The sequence below is a fragment of the Oreochromis aureus genome, linkage group 17 (assembly GCF_013358895.1).
Source record: "Oreochromis aureus strain Israel breed Guangdong linkage group 17, ZZ_aureus, whole genome shotgun sequence".
NCBI lineage: Eukaryota > Metazoa > Chordata > Actinopteri > Cichliformes > Cichlidae > Oreochromis > Oreochromis aureus.
This window is the reverse complement of record NC_052958.1, coordinates 11194520-11215543: the sequence shown is the minus strand read 5'-3', so window position 1 is coordinate 11215543 and position 21024 is coordinate 11194520. Positions and strand designations below refer to the sequence as shown.

Here is a 21024-nt window from a genome sequence, read left to right as displayed (position 1 = left end):
ATCCCTGTATTTGTTGTGTTTGTGAAGCTGAATTTGCCCAAATGCTAGTGAATAACAATCTCAAAGGCAAAATATCAAAATGAAAAAGCTGAGAGATTAATAGTCAAAATGCAAAAATACAGAAATTTTTTTTTAATGAATATATTTATTATATCAAATATCAACAAGATATTACAACGATTAACAAGAAAAATACCACAAATTGACATTGCTATTCAACAGCAAAAGCTTTCTTTTAATTACAGACAGAATTGGAAGACACTATTTTCTATATAAATAAAAAAAAACAAACAAAAACATTCACTTTAATCTTCAACATGACATTTCTGATCCCACATTTTGTGCTTCTGACCCCACACCACCAAAGATTAAGAAACCTTTTAATGTGTTTAATTTTCAAAATTACTATTTGGCACATTAACACGAGTGTGGAGAAGGAGCAAAGAAGTAAAGGGCCAAAAGGATGAGGTAGACCACCACTAGAGCTGTGCCTGCAGACAAGACAACGAGTGGATATAAGCAAGACATTTGACAAATGCAGATATGAGAAAGTCCTTGATAACATCTGATTGTGCAAAATTAATACTTACATTTCCGGTATTATATTCTGATATTGCTTACCTTGAAAGTAGTCACATTTCCCATCCATGAAGATGTAATTGACCACAATTACACTAAAGATGCTAGCCCAAAGATGAATATCGCTGAACACAAGCATAAATCCAACATCCTGGGAGGAAAAATAAATATATTTAAAAACAAACAAACAAACAAACAAACAAACAAACAAACACACAACATTTGAAAAGTCATAACTGGAATTATCACAAACAAAATACTAATCAATTTAACTTACATAGAATGCATTAAAGAGGATGAGCAATGGAATCTGGATCATGCAGACCTGCACAGCAATGCAACTTCCCACTTCAAGGCTGCAAAGAGGGGACAAGAAACGTTCAATATTTTGTGCATTTCCATTACTCCATATTAAAATTGAACCCATCCAGGTTGTAACAGGTGTGATAATATAACGGGATGGTGTTATCAAACCTGAGACTGATATTGTTTTGCAGTGCAAAAAGGATCCCATTGACAATCTCAGGAAGCTCTGGCACCATGGCCAACACCGTGACCCCAATGAAGTACTGCAGCATAATCAGATAAGCAGTTAACTTTAGTATTATAGTATTCAGTCAGATTTAATAGCAGGTTTCCACTTCACTTTCCTTATTTTTTAAAAAAAAAAGCACAATAATGTATTGCAATACCTGGGAGATGGAGGAATGGGTCAGAAAGGGCTTAATGTTTTCAGTGCAGAGGTCAGCACAGCAAGCCATCAGCACCGTGGCAACAATCAGCACTCCAAGAGCCCTCCACCGGGACCAGTGGACAACATGGTGACCTGCTTGTAACATCCATACCATGAGCTCATTGACAGGTTTAACAATAAGTACTTATGACCTCTCTCTTGTTGGTGCAAAAATAAATTATCTTAAACTGTTAGTGCCCTTTATTTCATTAACTTAAAAAAAAAAAAAAACCCAAAAAACAAAAAAAAAAAAAAACCCCAAACAAACCCAAATCATTATCATTGTAAGTATTAGATTGTAATATGCTCTCTAGAGGAAAGGCTCTTTCAACCAAATAACATTTCCAGATCTACCCACAGATCATTCCACACAGTCAGTGCATAGGGACATCCAAGTATGCATTTTATGAGGTATGATCTGCATTCTTGTTCCCCTCTAAAAGCCAGCTTACTTATCACCTTTAGCTCTTGCTACATTTTAAATTAGCATCCAGACTTTGCTAAAACAAACAAACAAACAAACTTCAAATTTGCTAATTCAGATTACTGGTCTGCCATGAGAGTCAAATAAAGAATAATGAGTTAATGTTTAATGGCTTGAGGTGCCAAGATCCTGTTGGGTGCACACAATGACAGTTATATTTCATGATTTTTTAGTTTAATGCACAAACATTCAAAGAAAGGCTTTTTTTTTTGCAGCTGTCATGACAGATTTCTTTTCTGATGTACTAATTATATATTTTAATCATATCACATTAGTAATTGTAATATCGCTTTCTCACTGTCACTTAGTAGTATGCATGTGCACTACAAATGGGCCTTATGCCACACACACACACACACACACACACACACACACACACACACACAGTGAGGCCATTGTTAGTTCATGGGAGATGTTAAACAGATGGTGAGACTCCCTCTCCTTATCAGGGATGTAAATCCTTAGGTGACGGCCAAGCAGAAAACAAGGTCATAATTCTCTCTGTGAGGGAGAAGGTTTTAAGGATGGGGCTGAAGGTATAGTGAGATGGGCCAACATGTAAGAGTTCTTTGTCTGCAATGTGTTTATTAAATCCTTCTCCAAAACGCTCACCAGTCTTGCTGGTTGCAGTTTTATTTAATATTTTCCATAACACAGCTAGGTTTGCATTTCTTTTCCCCCTAGAAAACTATTTAATGCAATTTCCTCAAACTTCACAGGCTTTTATATGCAAAACTGCCTTATTGCAAGACTGCACATGCTTGGTAGTAAGGAAGGCAATGAGCAATAAGCGTTTTACAATCATTTCACTTTCCTATTCCCAAAAAGATTAAAGAACCGCATGCACAACATGCATGCATGCAACACACCTGTTGCAACGTGGCCCATGGGCAATAATACTGGCATTAATACATGGTTTGGTGACAAGTAGATGGCCGGTGCTGATCTCACCAGTGGGGTTGGAGGTGCTGGTACCCTCTTGTGTGTACTGACCGTGTGCATGGCCCCCGTGACCATCGCTGATATGGATATCATAGATGTGGGAATGGGTCTTCAGTGTGAAGATCAGGCCAATTAGGTATGCAGCAGGCAGAAGGACAGAAATTGTGTACATAAGAGGCCTGCAAAAAAAAAAAAAAAAAAAAAAAAAAAAAAATCACTTTTAAAAAAAAATTGTTTAAATTATCACTCAAAACAATATCAAGCTGATTATGTTGGAGAAGTGTTGTGCAATCAAGCATCAAGACTTACTCAATATGGGACAGAATTAAATGGGGCTCACTTTGACTCTGTGGTGAACACAAACAAGAATGAAAAATCAACAATAAAATAAGATGCAACATGTTGCCCTGTAAAAGCCTAAAAGTTGAGTCTTTCCTTTGGACATTTAAGTGTCCTTACTGAGCTGATCTATAACAAAATACCCTATAACTCTATACAACAAGAAGAAGCAGCCACTCACCGTGTCATAGTGACAGTTTTTACAGACGAAGGACACAGTGGCATTGCTGGGAACATCGCTGCAGCTTTCACACATCAGATTACCAAAGGTCTTTGAAAACAGGGTAGGTGCAAACACACCTAGGGACAATATTGCAGCATGGAGGGAGTTTGGACTCAGCTTTTGGAAGACTTTTGTTTCTCAGTTTGTTTTATGCACATCTGCCATCCTTACCTCCAATGGATATGAAGAGCAAAGCTGAGCTCACTCCAGCTGAACGGCTGTTAAATCGTTGCTCCTGGTGTTTAATACCCCCAATGATCATACATATACCCTGTGCAGTTAGAGTTTTTATGCAATGAGTACAGCCATCTGCTTAAGACATCTAATTGCGAATATAACCAATGGGCACAATTCATCTGTTCTTACTGGTATGAACAGTATACATCCAAGAAGGGTGCCAGTTAACGCAGCTTTGACAACCTCTTCATAACATTTGGTGGCGGCACGATGCCCCTGAAGCAATGCCGTGATGTAGAATGTCAACTCTGTGATGGAGCCAAAAGTTGCGTTCACCACCGCTCCCACTGCGAAGTTACACTGTGCAGAAATGCTGCAGGAAGTATACACAGATACAAAACAAAATAAACAAAAAGAACTGAAATGTTATATGTAGTTAAGAGTTTCTAAAAACGTTCAGTGGGATTAACTTGCTATATGTTAACACATTAATTCATAAATTCAGAGGCAGCTAACCAGCGAGCCCCGGCTAGTGCCATCTGGTGTTTTACCCATGCAAGCAGGCAAATTTGCTATTGTTGTAGTTGTCAGTATCACTCAGTTGTCTATCAGAGTGTTTCTTGTCCTGTGGACAGACCTCAATTACGAGCCTCTGAATTTAAAAATCCTCCACCTGCTGCAGGTTCTGGTTGTGAGCAGGAGGAGGACTATCATGAACAGCTGCAGTCCAAGACTTGCTTCGCTGCCTACTTGTTGGTAGGGAAAACGGATGAAAGGAGCTGGGGCTAGATAGTTACCAAAGGCTAAAAACAATTAAATAAAAGGAGTGAAGTTTGAATTTCACCCACTACAATTTTTCATCACTTCAAAAATAAAATGAAAGAATTTTACCTGGCTATTCCCATGCCAATATAATACGACAGGGGAATAATGGAAATCATGGCTGTAGCAAACTTTGTCTCAGCTCTGAAGTAATTGTTTTCTTTGTCAGCGTAACCAATGATCAAAGTGATAAATACCAACGGAAGGAGGTCTGCAGTGGGCATAGGCTTAAGGACAACAGACAGACAGTGGACAGACCAGCAGTAAAAATACTGGTGGCTATAGTAGAACATCTTTTTACACGTCTGCCCTGGCCTGAAAATCCATACAGTTACATAAATCTGACAGCAGAAGGGTTATTATCATTATGAAAATTCACTGAATGCAAATTGTGAAAAAGCTTTGAATTACAATTTTTCAAAAGACTGAATCAGTGGCTCTGGAAAAGCTATAAAGCAAAAAAAAAATGCATCAATTATATCAAAGTTGCCAAATTTCAAAGTGTCAGAGACTGTCACTAGCTACAGCTAAGCTATGAAGACGAAAGGCCTATATCATATCTTTCTGAGTAAATACAATTACAGCATAGTTTAGAAAATTTTTTTGCCTTCACAAGACTTTTAGTAAAGTTGACCTCTGACCTTGACCTTGTGGTCACAGTCACCAAAACGTTTCCTATACATCTGTGGTATCAATTCTACAATCCTTGGGTTATCGTGCTCACAAAGTAGAGTGTCACCAGACGGCTTGGCGATCATCCCCCAGGCCTTTCAGGCTGAGGATTAAAAACTGTGACTGAGCCCCTTACTTTATGTCTAACAACTTAAAAAGGATACTGAGGGCGAAAATGTTGATACCGTGGACTGTGTATTTGTAGTAATGCATATTGAAAGCTTGATAACAGCATAAAAGGACTCTGGTTCCACATGCCTGTGTCTGCAAAAGAGATCGTAGAAGTAAAAAAAAAGAGTCAGTAAACATGCATTAAAAATGATTAGCTCCAACATTAACAAGCTATACACAGTTCAGTTTTGCTGAACTGTTTTGATCATACTTTCACTTTGAGGCCATGTGAAAACTGAAAGCCTTTTTTTGGAGATATGGTTCAATTGCTCTTTTAAAAAAGGAACAAAGTGTCACAGACAGCATTAAACACAAGCTACCACATTTAAAGCTCGTGGGAAGTACAAACGACCATGGCTAATAAGAAAGCTTTTAAAAGTATTAACACTGCGGTTGGTATTTTGAAAAGCATAACCAGTGTGGTAATGGAGGGGGAAATCCTTCACGCATCCTCTACCTTGATATCCACAACATCAATCTGTGTTTCAGTAAATAACCTTGTCCTTTTCCAGTGTGTGGATGTGAAGGTCCTCTGGTGCCATGAGAAGGACGCCGGTCAGTATACGAGCGTTGATTTTTGCTACTGGGATGGTGAAGACCAGCAACCAGGACAGCACACAGGCGAGGCAGTGCATGACAGCCAGGACAGGGTAACCAAGTAACAACCAAATGCAAGTGCTGACACGACACTGTGGAGACAGATTAGGACTCATGAAACATAAAGCTGTGGTCAGAAGCTTACATACACTCGTCATGCACATGAAAGTTGTGGCAACTTTTTTTAATTCTAATCATTTCTTTGTTCTTTTTCCCTCAGGTTGAATTATGTGTAAACTTCTATATAAATATTTCAGAACTGTGCACAGCACCACATAACTGAGGTCAGTAAGATTTTCTTACCCAGTGCTTTGAAGTGTTCTTTGGTGGCAGCTCTGGGACAGGGATCTGGATATGTGGGGGTGAAGACACTAGGGATGCAGAGTCTTTATTCATGACAGGTTCCTCACTGTCCGTCTCATGAGGAATGACCTCACAGTTTGGAGGGTTCACAGAGAATCTATTAAGTACATTATCAACCTGAAAAAAAATTAATAAATTCTTATTAGAGGATTTTAACTGAATGCTGTTATTAAAACCTATTTATCCTATTGAAAATCCTGATTTTTAAACTTAAAATAGCAACTCTAGCGCCTACACAATATCAAATTTAGTACACACATTACATTAAAAGGCTTCATTACCTTCTCAATACACTTCCCAAATGGCCAAATAAAGTACCATGCCAACATGACACAAACTTTTCCTAAAAGAAGCAACTCATTAGCATTATTTTCCAGATTTATAGAAAACAAGAGTGCTGCAGTTTTTTAAAGAATACATACCATAAGTAGCACCTGCCACTGTCAGAAACATGACAGCAGAAATGAGGATGTAGATTAACGCTATCCACCAACCAAATAAAAATACATAGCACACATTCCCAAAGGTTACCACTGAACCTGAGAAGAGACAGAAATCACAAATGCAGGTTAGTCCTTTAGTGTAAGAAACACAAATTTGCATGTAAGAGCGTGCTGGAGTTAAACAGAGTTCTAATATGAAAAAAAGTAAAAGGAACCCAGGCGTTCTTGAGCCTTAACAATGCTAAGGTCAGAGTGCAGCTCTTTCATGATCTCCGATTGGTCTTCAATGGGCTTCTCCGTTACACTGGCCTTCCATTTTCTGAAACCAAACTGAAGAAATAAAGGGATATTATTGTTAAAAAGACAAACATCTGCAGCTTTGACTGTGTGTATTACACCGACAGGTTCATAATTTCATTTGAGAGGGTCAGTTTAATTTATATATTTGATATACAAGTTGACAACTCAGGGTGAGTTGACAAAAGTTGTTGATTTATGAGATCAACAACTTTGTTTTACATGTGGACTCAAAACAAAAGCTTTAGCAGTTTAGAACTAATGTGAGGGATATTAGACAGGACTTTTGTTTTACATGTAGCCATTTTTAAACACAGCTTTACCACAGTTTAGAACTAATGTGAGGGACCAGCCAGGCAGGAAAAAAAATGAGTATATCAGATGTGGACAGCTCAGGTAGAGGATTGGTTTGACAGAGATGACAACAAGAGAGGCAAGAAGAACATGTGAACAAGGAAGAAGTGTTAGCGTCACCATTTGTTTTGCTTACAAGTGAAACAAAAAAAAAGTACATAAATGTTTACAGCTTTATCGTAATAAGCAACCACTAATGTCAGGCACATCACCCTCCCATCATGCTAACACTGAACATATATTTCCTATTCTTGTGGGAACATTCCTACCAGTGTAAAAATTACCCCACTAATCTTCAATCATAAAGTAAAAGCATCGCAGACCGTAAATTGCTGTTAACATCTGTATTAAGTTAAGGACGTTTTTTGCGCTACACAGTAACATAGATAAGTAACAGAAGAAATGCCTGGACAACAGAAGAGCTGTTTCAGGTGGTTTAGCAGCGTTTTCCATCACTACAGGAGAAGAAAAAGCCCCAAAACATCACCCGTCACTTCTGATACCTCAACGAATTGGCTGGCTATCACAAAACCACTAAAGTTTATGGTTACTAGAAATGAAAGATTCGGTGTGATTACATTTCTGAATTGTTGCCCTAGACTCACATTAAACTTACTGTGAAAGCTGTGCATCCCATTCACATGTGTATGTTAAAATGCTTCAAGTCCCTTTTCTTTCCTTTATGAATAAAAAGTGAGCAATTAGGTGCTGTACAACCACCACCTTGATCGAGTGGTTGCCTACCTTGTAGTTGTTGGCCTCCCTGTGTGCCTCCACCTCATTGTCAACTCTGATTGTAGTCCTTGTGGTGCATTCATGCCATCCCTCTTCTCCATTGCGTAGTGGAGAAGACCGGGCTGAGGTGACATGCCCCCCTGTGCAGATTAAAAAAACAAAACACCTTTTCTACCCCGTTCTAATTTAAACCTCTCTATATTTTAACATTTCACATGTCCATATACACAGAATCTTATAATGCTTTAGCCATGTTGGGAAAGGTGGTCTTGATCATACAGAACCAGCCAACTAGAGTTATTAAATCCAGTCAGGTATCTGCTACTTTATTCTAGTTTCAGCTAATGTCATATTCACCTCTATGGACACCAAAAAAACATTTTGGGGTGTAGTGGCAGAAGTGGTGTCCAGAAGCATCTGGGGAGGGTGTATCTGCAGGGCCTGTCTCAAGATGATGGGCCCCAACACAGAGCCTATCAGTTAGGGAGAGTCGCTGTGGATATCGATGCTGTTCTTGATGGACACAGGTCTCTAAATATGGAAACATTATAAAGAGCGTGAAGTATGGTTTTCAGAAGAGAACAGCATATCAGTTCCATTCATAGTGTGTTAGTTGACCAACATCCTTCCATGAAAATGTGTGTGACAAACACAAACCTACTGAGAGTCATACAGTGTCCATACAAAACCCATGCTCTCAATAGCAATCAGTCAAGACTGATTATCAGTGCATTGCAACTCAGCGCTAAGAATCCTGCTGGGCTTTCAAATTAAAAAAGGAATGCATACTGGTTATGGTTCATGAAAAGCAGTTGATTTAATGGTTGGTAAAGTTAACAGCAACTACTGCAAGAAGAAAACAGCACCAAGCATGTGAATTTTTCATTAAATCAAAACAGAAAAAAAAAAAAAAGTCTAAACCGAATTAAAGTGAGCAGTTGTTGCCTCTAGGAAAGTTACTAAACACCATCCCAAGGAAGCATCATATGACCTACATACATACATACATACATACAATACAACTGTGACCATCACAAGGCTATCCTCCACAACGCTATCATTTTAAACATGAAGGTTTAACAACAGCAACAACGTCGTTTTAAATAGAATTATAACCACAAAAATACAAACTGAAATTAGTTTTAACTTTTCTGTTTAACCGAAGGTGACTTTAAAGAGCACGTGGAACGCAAACTTGACAAAAAAACTCAAAAAACGTCATTTTTTAAAAGCCTACATGAAAGGATCTGCGCACGTGTGGAGGAGCACACGCTGAATAGTTTGGTCTCACCTGACGATGAATCAGCCTCGGATATTCTTGGTAAGTTTTCCACATCACTCGGTAAAAGTAAACAGTTTTTGTGGGACATTTTGAGTTTTTTTTGTTGTTTTTTGGGGTATGACACTTTATTCTCCGAGCGTTGCTCCTACTCTCTAATCCTCTGGACTTGACTTCCCTCCCTCTTTATTCTGTGCAGTCCGAGCGGCTATTGGCATTAGCAGTCACCCATTAGGACGAGGTGAAGTGGGCGGTGGGGGAGGCGGACGGGAAACAGCAAGCGTATTATATTTTCTGATATATAAATACAGACAGAGCGCCTAACTTTATTTTATTTTTTCAACTTCACTTTTCTTTATATTATTTTTATACGGATATTATTATGTTTTTTTTTCTCCAAATCTCAGAAAACCAAAACTGTAATTATGTTAGCGCCCCCATTGGATCAATATAATATATAAGTTATAAGTTATATATTTAATTACTTTTTTGTCACTTACCTCACTTTATAATTTTATGTATAACATTTAAGTTATTTCTTATGGCATTTTTGTAAGGTTACATTGATTCCTACTAGTGTTTACGTTGATTGTTATGTGCATTTTATTCATAGCTTGCGGTACCTTTCAAGAACAGAAGCTGACCCAAAATGCACATTTCCATTCCAGCTCTTCAAAAAAAACACTGTTTCAAAAATATATGTAAACCTGAAAGGTGTGTTGTGGTTTTGTTGTCTTAGCTAATTATTGTGGAAAGAAAATATCACAGTGATTTAACAGTCATTCAGGTGTGTTCATCATTTGCAAATCAATTATGATTCATCTCATAAATCATGAAACACTGTCCTACCCTCTATAAGCTGCCTTTAGGGGTTAAAAGTATCAGGATCGGTATTGGTATAGGGAGTACAGGCCCTGTATTTACTTAGTTTCAGACTGATACCAAAATTTGCAGTATTGCACATCATTAGTGCAAGCTGCATGCTGCAAGTACACGCTGTGGTCAAAAGTACTGGGCCACACTGTGGCGCAGTTTTTCCAGGGGTTGGCCTGGCGACTTTAATTTGACTAAAGTTAAATCCTAATTCTTTTCTTAACAAGACATTTTAGACAATTCTGTACTGCATACATTATGGGGACATTTGGGTGCTCTTCTGTCCCAGCATGACTGTTCCTCAGTCCATAAAGGCATGGTTGGATGAGTTTGGTGTAGAAGAACTTGACCTCCTTCCTTTCAACCACTTTGGAATGAAGTAGAACAGAGAAAGGGCTAAAATTTTACACCTACACACTGCCCAAAAATTTGTAGAAAACCTGGAAGAGTAAAAATTATTGTAGCTGCAAACGTGGAACGATTTGGAATGGGATGTCATAGAAGTTCCTGTCCTCGTGGCGGAGATTACAACTGTTACAAAAGGCAAAACACGAAGAAAAAAAATGCACATATCTGTTTCACTTTTCACTAAAATTTTATTTACATATAAAAACAAACAAAAAAATACAGCTGCACAGTAAAAGTGACAGTATTCTTATACTCAGTTTGGAGACTAAACACACAAAGCGCCACAGTTAATCTTCAGACAGCTTACAAAAAAACAGAAATTATTACTTTTCAAAAGTAATCTTCATTTCTATTTTTTTTTTAACACAAACTTTTTAGGTGGACATCAGCTTTTTTTTTGTTATTGAATTCATAGTGTGATAACTACTAATAACATAAATAATTCTCATACACTTCTATGTAACAAAATGTGTCTGTGTTGACTAAGTAGCGATTTAACACAGTTTACTTCAGCATCATTTATCCACAGTAAGCGTAAACACACGTGACGATAGTAGGTGATATTTTGGTTACAGCACGAGTACAGCGGCAGATTTTTTTCTTTTATAGAGCAGTTGACTCTTCCCTTTTGTTCAACATCATGTAAGCAGAAGAATCGAGTGATTTGTACATCTGGAAATATAACAGATTGCGAAATCTATGAGCAGGTAATACAGTACACACAGAAAGAGAGAGATGGAAAATTCTGCACTTTTTATTTTCAGATCTGAATAAGCTCCCTGTGGAGCATTATCCCAAAAAATATTATTTTTTTAACTGAACCGAGGAGGATGCAGTTTTGACTTAATATTTACAACAGAATAAGAAAAAGTAGAAATTCAGCTGCAAAAAAATGTAGAGGAAAAGTTGAAATGTACAATTTCAGTCCAATGCAGCAAAACTGTGAAGTAAGTTTTCCTCCAATCAAAGCAGAAAGTGTAGAATTATTGCACCAGGCAACAGAGTGTGCACATATAACTACACAGTTACAGTAGCTTATTTAATTAAAAGATAAAAAGAGGCTTTACTATTTAAGGCATCGAAAATGAAGTGTAAAAGAAGCTATGAGTTATCGTGTGTGGATCCAATTTCATTTTAGTCCCAGTGTGTACTAGAAATTCTTCAGGAAGTGAGAACATTTAGCATTTAGCTATTATTAGTATTTATAGGGTGAGGGGGCATGTGGGTAATGGTTAGTACCTCAACTGTACATAAGAACAAACAATTAATAGATATATAGTAGCTTGAAGAGAGAGCAAAACATTAAAATATAATACAAGAGAAGACTTGCGTTAAACAGTATTATACAGCTTCTGCTGCCCTAGGAGTAATGAAATACTCGTGAGATAAGACGTCAATAAAAAATATTAAATATAGCAACAACAAAAAAAAGACATTTTAAAATAGTCTTCTAGAAGAAGTCATTCATTGATAATCCCAGGAAAAGTAAACCTGGTTAATTCATCCTTGACTGGCACCGATAGGAGCGTCGGGCCCCACCATAACACACAGAGTTTGAAGTTGTAACCAGCAGGTTGGAGCTGATGCAGGCGGATGAATGAGTCGGTGCTTCAGGATAAAGACATCTGGGTTTCTGTATTGTTTCAAGCCATGTACGGTTTTAGCTGCCTTATTTGACTTATCATCCTGGAGTTGCTTTTAAAATTTTACTGGACACAAATAAAATATAAAAATATTTTCTTATACACAACACTTTTCATTCTATTTTATCCCTTTGCGTTTTTTTAAGAAAAAAAAAATGACCAGCTTTGTTCCATCTTAACGTCCAGGCATTGGGATTTTGCTGCACTTTAGTAAGAATTTGCGAAAGTATCCAGCACTTTTTTTTGTTTTTACCTTGCTATGTACGTATACCTTAAAACAGTCTATTTCAGCTATGATTTTAGAAGTCAGAGTCAGCATCCATAAGCTCCGCCTCCATTAAATTGGTCCTGGAGTGGATGGGTCCGTAACCAGCCCTCCGGCCTGCTGGTACCCGAGCCACGTGGGCCATTCTTTCTGATATTCCATCAGTGATATCCATTTCTCCAGGGTAGCGTGAAGACGCACTAGGCTGCCAATTGGAGGGAGGGTAACGCGGACCAAGACCCAGATCCTCTGGACGATCTCTGAAGGTCAGGGGGTCAGATAGCATGCTGTGGCCATAGCCATTCTGGCTGGTCTGGTACTGCAGGTAGGGACACTTCTCCTCGCATGACAGACGGCGTGAAGGTTGGAAGTCTGGGTAAGACCCAGGCAGAACTTCCTCCTCAATCTTCTGTTGTTGTCTCTGCTGTTCCCGCAGATTGGCAACCAGGCTTGGATGAGGAGGCAGTTTGGGCAGACGGGGCACTGAGCTGCGACCAAACTCGCGCTGGCGATAAACCTGGTGGTCCACCATCTCCTCGACCGGACGCACCTCCTTCTTCCTCTTCTTCTTCTTCTTTTTCCTCTTTATCATTTCCGGTGAAATTTCGGCCTCCACCATCCACAGGCGATTCCTCTCCTCTGGAGGGGGCACTGTGACAAAATAAAAGACAGTAGAGATTAAGATTTTTTTTTTTTAAACCCAAGGTCTAGAGAGCCAGAATCATGGTCTCCGGAGCTCACCTGGTGTACCAGTGGGAGTAACAGAAATGTCCTGTGGGAGGATGGCACCTCGTCTGGCCACCATCTTTGTCACATGCTGTGCCCAAGCCGACGACATGTCATTTGATGGCTCGTTTAGGTCAAAATTGATTCCGGCTATGAAAGAGAAGAAAAAAATTAGAGCCAAACCCAGTTTTAAGTCTTAATAGCGTCGCTAGAATGCTTTATTAGCCCTGAAATAATCAAACGTAAACAAGTGTGGCAGTAAACTCAAGTTTCTGGTAAAGCAACCCTTGCGAGGAGAATGCTATGAATGATATGCATACAAAACCATATTAATAGGAGGAGTTGGGACGTATTGCAGTTTCAGCTGTTCACCACAAGATGGAAGTAAGCAACCCCATTTACTGGTCACTACAATGACATCTCTGCACTCAGAAGTATTTATCTGAATTAGCTCAATGACTTCACCGAAATACTCACCCACTGGTCCTTCGTGGGACACGGTGTGCATACTGAAGGACAGCTCTTTCTCTGGATCTTTGTGGAGCTCCTTCCTCATCGCGAATGCCTTGGCGATCATCTTGCTTTTCTTTATCCTCTTCGGTTCATTATCGCTACGGCCAATGATCCTGGCAAAGTAGAATGATGGATGGCTACATTAATTTTTCTGAGAACAAAAATTCAGTCCTGATCCACTGATAGGGAGTGGGACCTAATGTTTTGCAATCCAACAGCTGCCATTTGACCTTAGATAAAATGCTGAAATCATCAATCAAACTCTGTCATGGAAAAATATGGAGTAAGAAAGCGTTGGCCTCGACTGAGAATGCAAACCAAAAAAAGATCAACAGTGCAAACTTAAATGCATGCACTGGAGGTACACAACAGGACTAAATGCATGTGCGTGTCTTCATACTTTGAAGTGATGGGGATAGAATCCAAACTTTTCAGTTTTTATGGACAAAAAGCAGACCTTTAACACACCACTATCACTGTACGTATGAATATGGACAGGCATGTAACAAAGATTTTAAAAACAGACTGTTGCTAAATTTAAAAAAAGGCCAATAATCATCATAACCTACAGTATCTCTTCATTGCTATAGCCATAACACCAGAGAAGTGTGTGCTGAAGTTTGTGTTAACTTGCTCACTTGCACCAGGTGCGTTTCCAGATGAGGATGGTGGCTTTGGTCCAGACCCAGGTGCTCATGGCGATACCCGTCCCAAACATGGAAAACAGGTTAATTTTCTCCACCATCAGACTGGGGCGGTTCTTAATGGTGCATTCTGGGATGGGCTTGTTTGTCTGAGAGGCGATTGTCACGTTGGCCTCACACCTGTTGAAAATACGACAGAGATGATTAGTCTGTGTCTCCAACAGTGCCCACAGTGTGTGCCTCCCACACCTTCTAGCTAGCCATATGACTGGGGTGCATTCAAATGCTGGATCTGGTTAATAAGAAGGTCTTTTACATGTTAGGGTGGGGAGAGAGTGGTTTACATTTTTGAGGCAAAATTCATTCCAGTCCGGCCAGTGTCAACACGGTGGGGAAAGAGGGCTGCATTTACTGCTTCATGCTGAGTGGTTAGATGGCGGTTTGGAGTGTGCATCAGGTTGTGGATATCTGTGTGTGACTGGATGCGGAGGGTGAAACTGAGAAGTGCTGAGGTATAAAGCAGCTTTTGAAGCAAGCAGGTGTAAACTTTAACACCTTAGGTCTTAGCCGATTGTTTTGAGATTTTGAACTGCTGCAAAACTGTAAGGCAAAACTTCCTTCAGTCCAGACAAGGATTCGAATGACTCCATACTGATCACTACCTCTGACCATTTTAGTTCCACCTAATCAAAACTTTGGTGCATAATGAGTGTATAAATAAAAGATTAATAGCATAAAAACTAATGTTATTTAACCTTTTCTAAAGGTTTTAAACAACAACTAAATGTCAATGCAACAGAAATGAAGTAATTCATGATATTAACATGGTTTGGTTTATTAGTTCTCACAGGTAGCTGCACATTGGCCTAATCAGCAAGAGATCAGCTGGTTAAATCCTAAAAGGAGAGCCAAAATCTCAGGCCTCAGACTGCTCAGTGTATGATGTCACTGAGAAGGGGTATCCTTAATATGGTCACCCCGATCACCTTCCATTCAACCATCTGTTTACAAGAGGTAGCCAATGAAAAGAAGGTTGCCTTAAAGGGAGAGGAGCAGCTTGCTCCACACAGTTGATGAGGGTCTGCAAACGTTAAATACTGTGAGTGGAGCCAATATTGGTCGACCAATATTAGCTATTTGCCAATATATTGGGACTGGGATTTTTAATGGCCGATACATTTTTTGTGGTATAAATCATATGGAAGAAACCGCCTTTAAGCATGTAACAAGTGTTGCTTAGTTCGTCCACCAGAGGGAACTCTGCAACTTCCCTATTGACAGCACATTTTCGGAAGGACAGCACAATAACCAGCTGATCCAAGTAGACTGAGGCAGGGTGTAAACAAGTAACCCACGACTAGTAACGATAAAGGAAGATTACTTTTAAACTGCATTATCATATTATGTTAGGACTCATAAATAACAACAAATAACAAATATTGTGTTTGAAAGAAAAAAAATATCAGCCAATATATCGAATGTTTAAATCACCAAATATTGGTCTTAAAAATCGGTCAGGCTATAGTGACAAATCATCCTAAGGTACTCTAATAGATTCCAATTATAAATATATGGAGATAGAAATTAGCATAATAGGTTTACTTTAAATTAATGTGACATACTTGGAAAAATGCAGGTATTTATTTATTTATTTTTTAGGAGATATGCATCCTGGGCCTGGCATGGTGGTCCCTTTAAGGTGGAAAGGGTAATATGCTGTGCAATAGCAGTGGTGACTTTGTTAGTGTGAGCAGTAAAAACACATAAAATTATATGATTTTTGTCTAAAAGAAAACTTACAGCACATAATCCCTGAAGCTTCTTTCCCACTCAGCTTGGTTGAAGAAGTCATAAAAGTGGCAGCCAAAGGTTATAAAGACAAAACCAAAGGCAAGGAATCCAAATATTCCTGTATTGTAAAGAAACACAAGGGCAACAAATTATATGTAAGGTATTAGACGCTTTGCTCCTTGTATACATCATACAGAGTAAGAAACCTTAATGCATTATTACATCGGCGTAACTTTGTGCTGAACATTGGGGGGGGTCAAGATCTCTGTCTAAATAACTAAATAAATCACGGTAAATTCCCAGATGATTATTGGGGGGGGTCATAACCCCCCCATAACCCCCCTGGAAATTACACCCCTGCATTATTAAAATGCCTGATTTCTGTGTTGAACAAGCAGTTAAGCCCAGGTTTCAACTCTCAGGATGGTTTCTCTCCGATATTGATCAGAAGAGAGTAGAGAACTTACCAAGTCGCAGCATTGTCTCATTGATTTTGCTCGCTGCTTTCTCACTCAAGAGACCGGGGTGGTTACTTTTGATGGAAAATAATGTCATAACACCTAGAAACAGAGAAATGTTTTAATTAAGTCTTTACAAAGATTTAAGAGTAACTTTTATGACAGTTTGTATCTCTTTTTAGCTCTTTGAGCTCAAAACATGACAAACCAATTCTTCTGAACTCACCTCGAATGAGAAAGTAGCCACCAACAACAAGCACCACTCCAATGGGTGCCAGCACAAAGCCAGCACGATACCTGTAATTCTTGTAGCCCACAAAACAGATCCCGCTCACAGAGTCTCCATCAACCTTTAGACAACCAGGCATAGACAAAAGGAATCATAAAACTGACCAACCTCAGTTGTAAAACATTTTAAAATCTCAAAGAATGAGGAATTTTAGTGAAAAGCCTCATACGTACCTCAGCGATTGCTAGGATGGCCACAGTGAGGACAAAGGGGATGGACCAGGTGACCATGTGGAAGTAAGAGGTTCTACCAGACAGTGGCTGGTGAGTAGTGCCCAGAGCTTTGAAGGATGTGTGCCAGGCATATGTCAGCATGACAAACCAAATCACACCTGACATCAGGGAGTAGTAGACGATGATGAAGATGGTGACGCATGACAGCGTTTCCGAAGACCTGAAAAGAGCAAGATTTGAGAATTTCTGTGATTTTCTTTTCTTTTTTTGGGGGGGTGGCATGCGGAGGGGAAAAAAATCACATGAAATCGAATCATATTTCATTGAGATATGATTCGATTGAGGTTTTGCACTCACGAGGGCTCCCCGAGTCGCATCGTGTTGTCGCTCTTGCATACAATCTCTTCACGTGCGCCATCCAGAAATTGGGCCAGCCAGCCGATGCTGCCCACAAAGAAACAGGCGTTGATGTAGAAGAGAATGACAGCTGGGTAGCGGTTAGAGTTTTTCCAGTCTGCAAGAAATGTGGCCTGAAAAATAAAGAGAAATAATTAGCAAAGCGAGAATGTGGCTTAAGTTAAATGTGACCCAATCCAAAAAAAAGATGGTGCTATAGTTTGTCTCACCAGGGTAAAGAAAGTGCAGAGGAGGGTGATGGTGCCAAAGTAAGCGATATAGGCGTGCATGTCATTGTGCTCCTCTTCAGTGAACAGAGGATTGTCACACTGGATACCACAGCCCTCCACGTCCTTGTACCAGCTCGACTGAATGTCCGTCTTCACCAGAGGAGCTTCACACTGGCCCGATGTGTTGAACTTCAGCTTTTGCACCGCATTCTGCAAACAGAGGATATAATGGGTAGTCTTACAGCTGCCTAACAGTTTGAGATCATTGCTCTCTACTAGACCCTGACCTCTGAGCCCTGACTTTTTAAAAAATATCACATGACATTACATGACAATTGAACATACCGAACAGCCCACAGGGAATTTGTCACATTTGAGAAAGCTGGGCCAGCCTCGCTCCCGATCCACGATGCTACATGGACCACGTGTAGTCAGACAGAGGCTCTGGCTGGGCAGTTCAACTCGGCCGTTTTCGCATTTGGGCATGTAGACGGCGCAGAGCAGAGGCTGGATGACCGACCAACAGCGAGGGGCGTTCCGCAAACCTAGGACACAAAAACAAAACTGAAACTTCCTGTGACATTTAACTTGGAGATGATAGATTCACAACAAGAATGACAATGATCCCGTCAGTAGTTAGATTTATGAGACCAGTAATGATGACAGTGATGATCGTTATAGACTTCCTATCAATTTCCAAGAGCTGGAGGTGGAGATCTACATATTAAGAAAAGTTATGCAAAAAGGGAAAAAGAAATTATTCACTTTGATTAAAACTGATTCAATCTGATCATTTTAATTTGCATGTTCTATTTGTACAATTGCAATTAATCGAGTAATCCACAACTCAGTCAGTGGAAAACAGAGAAGATGGGCCTGTACAATATGAGAAAAATCTACAGTGTTCAATATTGCAATGACAGCATATGATGAATAAACAAATATTGAGGTGTCCATATTACGTTCATCCTCCAGATATGTGAAGGAATAAGGTGCTAAGGAAGCAGCATTAAGTTGGTGGTATTTTCTCATTTTGTAGTAAGATTGTTGCTACTGTTGAGCTCTTTTCATTTATCATCGAACAGAACATTAAACATAAGATTTTTTTTGTATTTATTGCGTTTCAGCCAGTCTTTTACTGTGTGTTTATGGCCAATTCATGAAAGTTGCACAAATGATGCCCTGCCAATTTCGCTGGCAGGCAACTGCAAGTGACAAATAAAGGCTCAATTCAAGTCAATTCAAATTCAAGCAGGTAGTTAACTGAATACTTTTCTCGACTTTTGCTCAGGAGTAAATAAATGAATATATAAAATAAATAAAACACATATGCAAAAAATGACATAAAAATCATTTTGTGAGACTGTAAAATGAAAACTACCACATTCCCTCCCATATAAAATGTACATGTTTTAAATGTGTTTTATGAGAGCTGTATGCTTATAGATTTGAGGTCTGACAAAGTGAGATTTCGTGATATCAATTATAGGTCAGTTTATAGTCTAGATGATAAAAACTTGGGATTAAAAATTTACAAATTAAAAAAGTTTATTTTTCCATCCGTGCAACACTTATGTACGGGCAGGGTTACAGACTTCACCTTATAGCACTTGCATTTTTTTTTATTATTATTATTTACAAGAATGATTTACTAAATTAGTAAAAATCGAGACAAATGAGACTCTTTAAGATCTGTGAGGCTGACCTGGTACTGACAGGTCATTAGTGAGATTTTATGAAGGTCAAAGTCTTCTTGCGGAATATCTAAAAACCCTTTTATCAGCCGGTCTTCATTTGTTTCCGCTCTTAACATCTTTGAATGATTGTCCTTTGTTACCTTTAATGGATTTTAACCCCTCTTTTCCTCTTGAGGATCTTTTCCATTACTTAAACCTCCTGAGTACTTGTGAATTGTCACAACAGGCCATTATCATGCATTTAACATCTTATCACAATAGAACAATACAAAGTAAATACTGATAAATACGGTATATTGACTGAAAAACAGCCCATTTTCAGAGTTTCGGCTTATTAAAAAGCTTAATTATTTAATTGCTACTACAAAATAAAAGTATTTTCTAAATTATTTACATGCGATATCAAGAAGCTGGCTTCTCTGATATAAAAGACTAACGTACTAAAGTAGTAAATATGAATTATGATTTTCAAATCTTACCGGACCACATGGTCAACTTCTCAAAAGCCTCTTCTTGGGTGCTGGAGTCCTCCGCCAGGATCAGAGAAGTGTGAGTGTATGGTAAAGGCGATCCCAAACATGTGTTGTATTTAAGCACCTCGCAAGTTGTGGTTTTCTTGCAGGTATCCTCAAATATCGTCCCATTTGGAGACAGCACTGCCCCGCAGCCAGAAAGCCAGGCAGCCCAGACGCAAAGCATCCCGTAAAATCCAACAATGGGGCTCCAACTCTTGGAAGACATCTTGGGAGGGGAGGGGGGGAGAGATTCAACTGCGCAAAAAAAGGGAGAAAAATCACTTTGTTTTCTTGAGCTTCAGCAAACTAATGTACCGAAAGACCAAGATGGGTTGTTCTGTTCATTAGATTTAGGATAGGTTTCCAAAAGCGGCATGGTAAATAAAAAACTAACTTTAAAGTTTTCCCGAAGTCCTTCCAAACTTTTTCATTCTGCACTTCTCATCCGATCCCTTTTGGGTTTTCACGAATTCCTTCATTATCCAAAATCTAACCGCCGCGCAAAATGTCCTCAAGCGTTGAAAACGCGGATGGTGATCTTAGAGCGGTAATAAAGTATCCATTTGTGTCGTTTAAGCTGGATAGGAAAGTTGCAGATTCTTCTTCCCTCCCCCAACTTCCAAAAAAACTTGCCATGAAAAAGTCTGGATCTCTGTAATAGGATCTCCAGCTCACATGCGCCACCCCTTCTCCAAAACCCCCCTCTTTTTTTTTTTTATAGTGGCAGAAAAATAAGGTGATAAATTATCCTATATCTCTGTATGAGTTTGAAGAAGTGTTTTTTCTCCGGGTGAAGTGTCTGATGAGAGGTTTTTGTTAAGTCCCTGTGAGCTGCAGCTCACTGTCTGCTGGTTGTTTTTTTTTTTTTGTATCTCTGGTATGCACATGGTGGGGGAAAGCCAGGGCAACAAAACCTCCCTTCCCATCCCCCTCTGCAAGTGGAAGAATGTGCCTTATGGCAGACCTTCTCAGAGTTTCTCATCTCGAGGACCACCACCCCAAAACAACACCGACCCTCCCGTCTGACAGGTTAACTCTCATGCGAGAAGGGTTTTGTAATTTATTCTTATTGACAATGTGAAGGGAGTAAAGATGAAATATTTGCATTCTTTCATCCCCGTATAGGATCCCAGATGACCCTCAGACATTTTCAGAGCAATTTTAATTACATTGCATATATAACAGCCCCTGCA

At 39.2% G+C, this 21024-nt stretch overlaps 2 protein-coding genes across 2 annotated transcripts; both read right to left on the bottom strand.

Moving 5' to 3' along the window:
- Positions 1–151: 151 nt before the first annotated feature.
- Positions 152–9459, bottom strand: cax1 (cation/H+ exchanger protein 1). Its single transcript, XM_031726611.2, has 20 exons — positions 9223–9459; positions 8289–8462; positions 7941–8071; positions 6761–6875; positions 6525–6641; positions 6384–6445; positions 6043–6219; positions 5640–5831; positions 5136–5235; positions 4369–4510; positions 3667–3850; positions 3472–3571; positions 3259–3377; positions 3048–3085; positions 2790–2917; positions 1272–1405; positions 1054–1148; positions 857–935; positions 622–730; positions 152–491 (listed from the first exon to the last, which is right to left on the bottom strand). Exons 1-20 carry the CDS (start codon positions 9299–9301, stop codon positions 418–420), a joined length of 2349 nt encoding a protein of 782 aa, XP_031582471.1. The 5' UTR covers positions 9302–9459; the 3' UTR covers positions 152–417.
- Positions 9460–10659: 1200 nt separating this feature from the next.
- Positions 10660–20616, bottom strand: smo (smoothened, frizzled class receptor). Its single transcript, XM_039601324.1, has 13 exons — positions 20226–20616; positions 19796–20086; positions 17965–18164; positions 17620–17829; positions 17351–17523; positions 16994–17213; positions 16758–16881; positions 16541–16633; positions 16083–16191; positions 14277–14462; positions 13603–13751; positions 13141–13275; positions 10660–13050 (listed from the first exon to the last, which is right to left on the bottom strand). Exons 2-13 carry the CDS (start codon positions 20055–20057, stop codon positions 12434–12436), a joined length of 2478 nt encoding a protein of 825 aa, XP_039457258.1. The 5' UTR covers positions 20058–20086; positions 20226–20616; the 3' UTR covers positions 10660–12433.
- Positions 20617–21024: the final 408 nt, after the last annotated feature.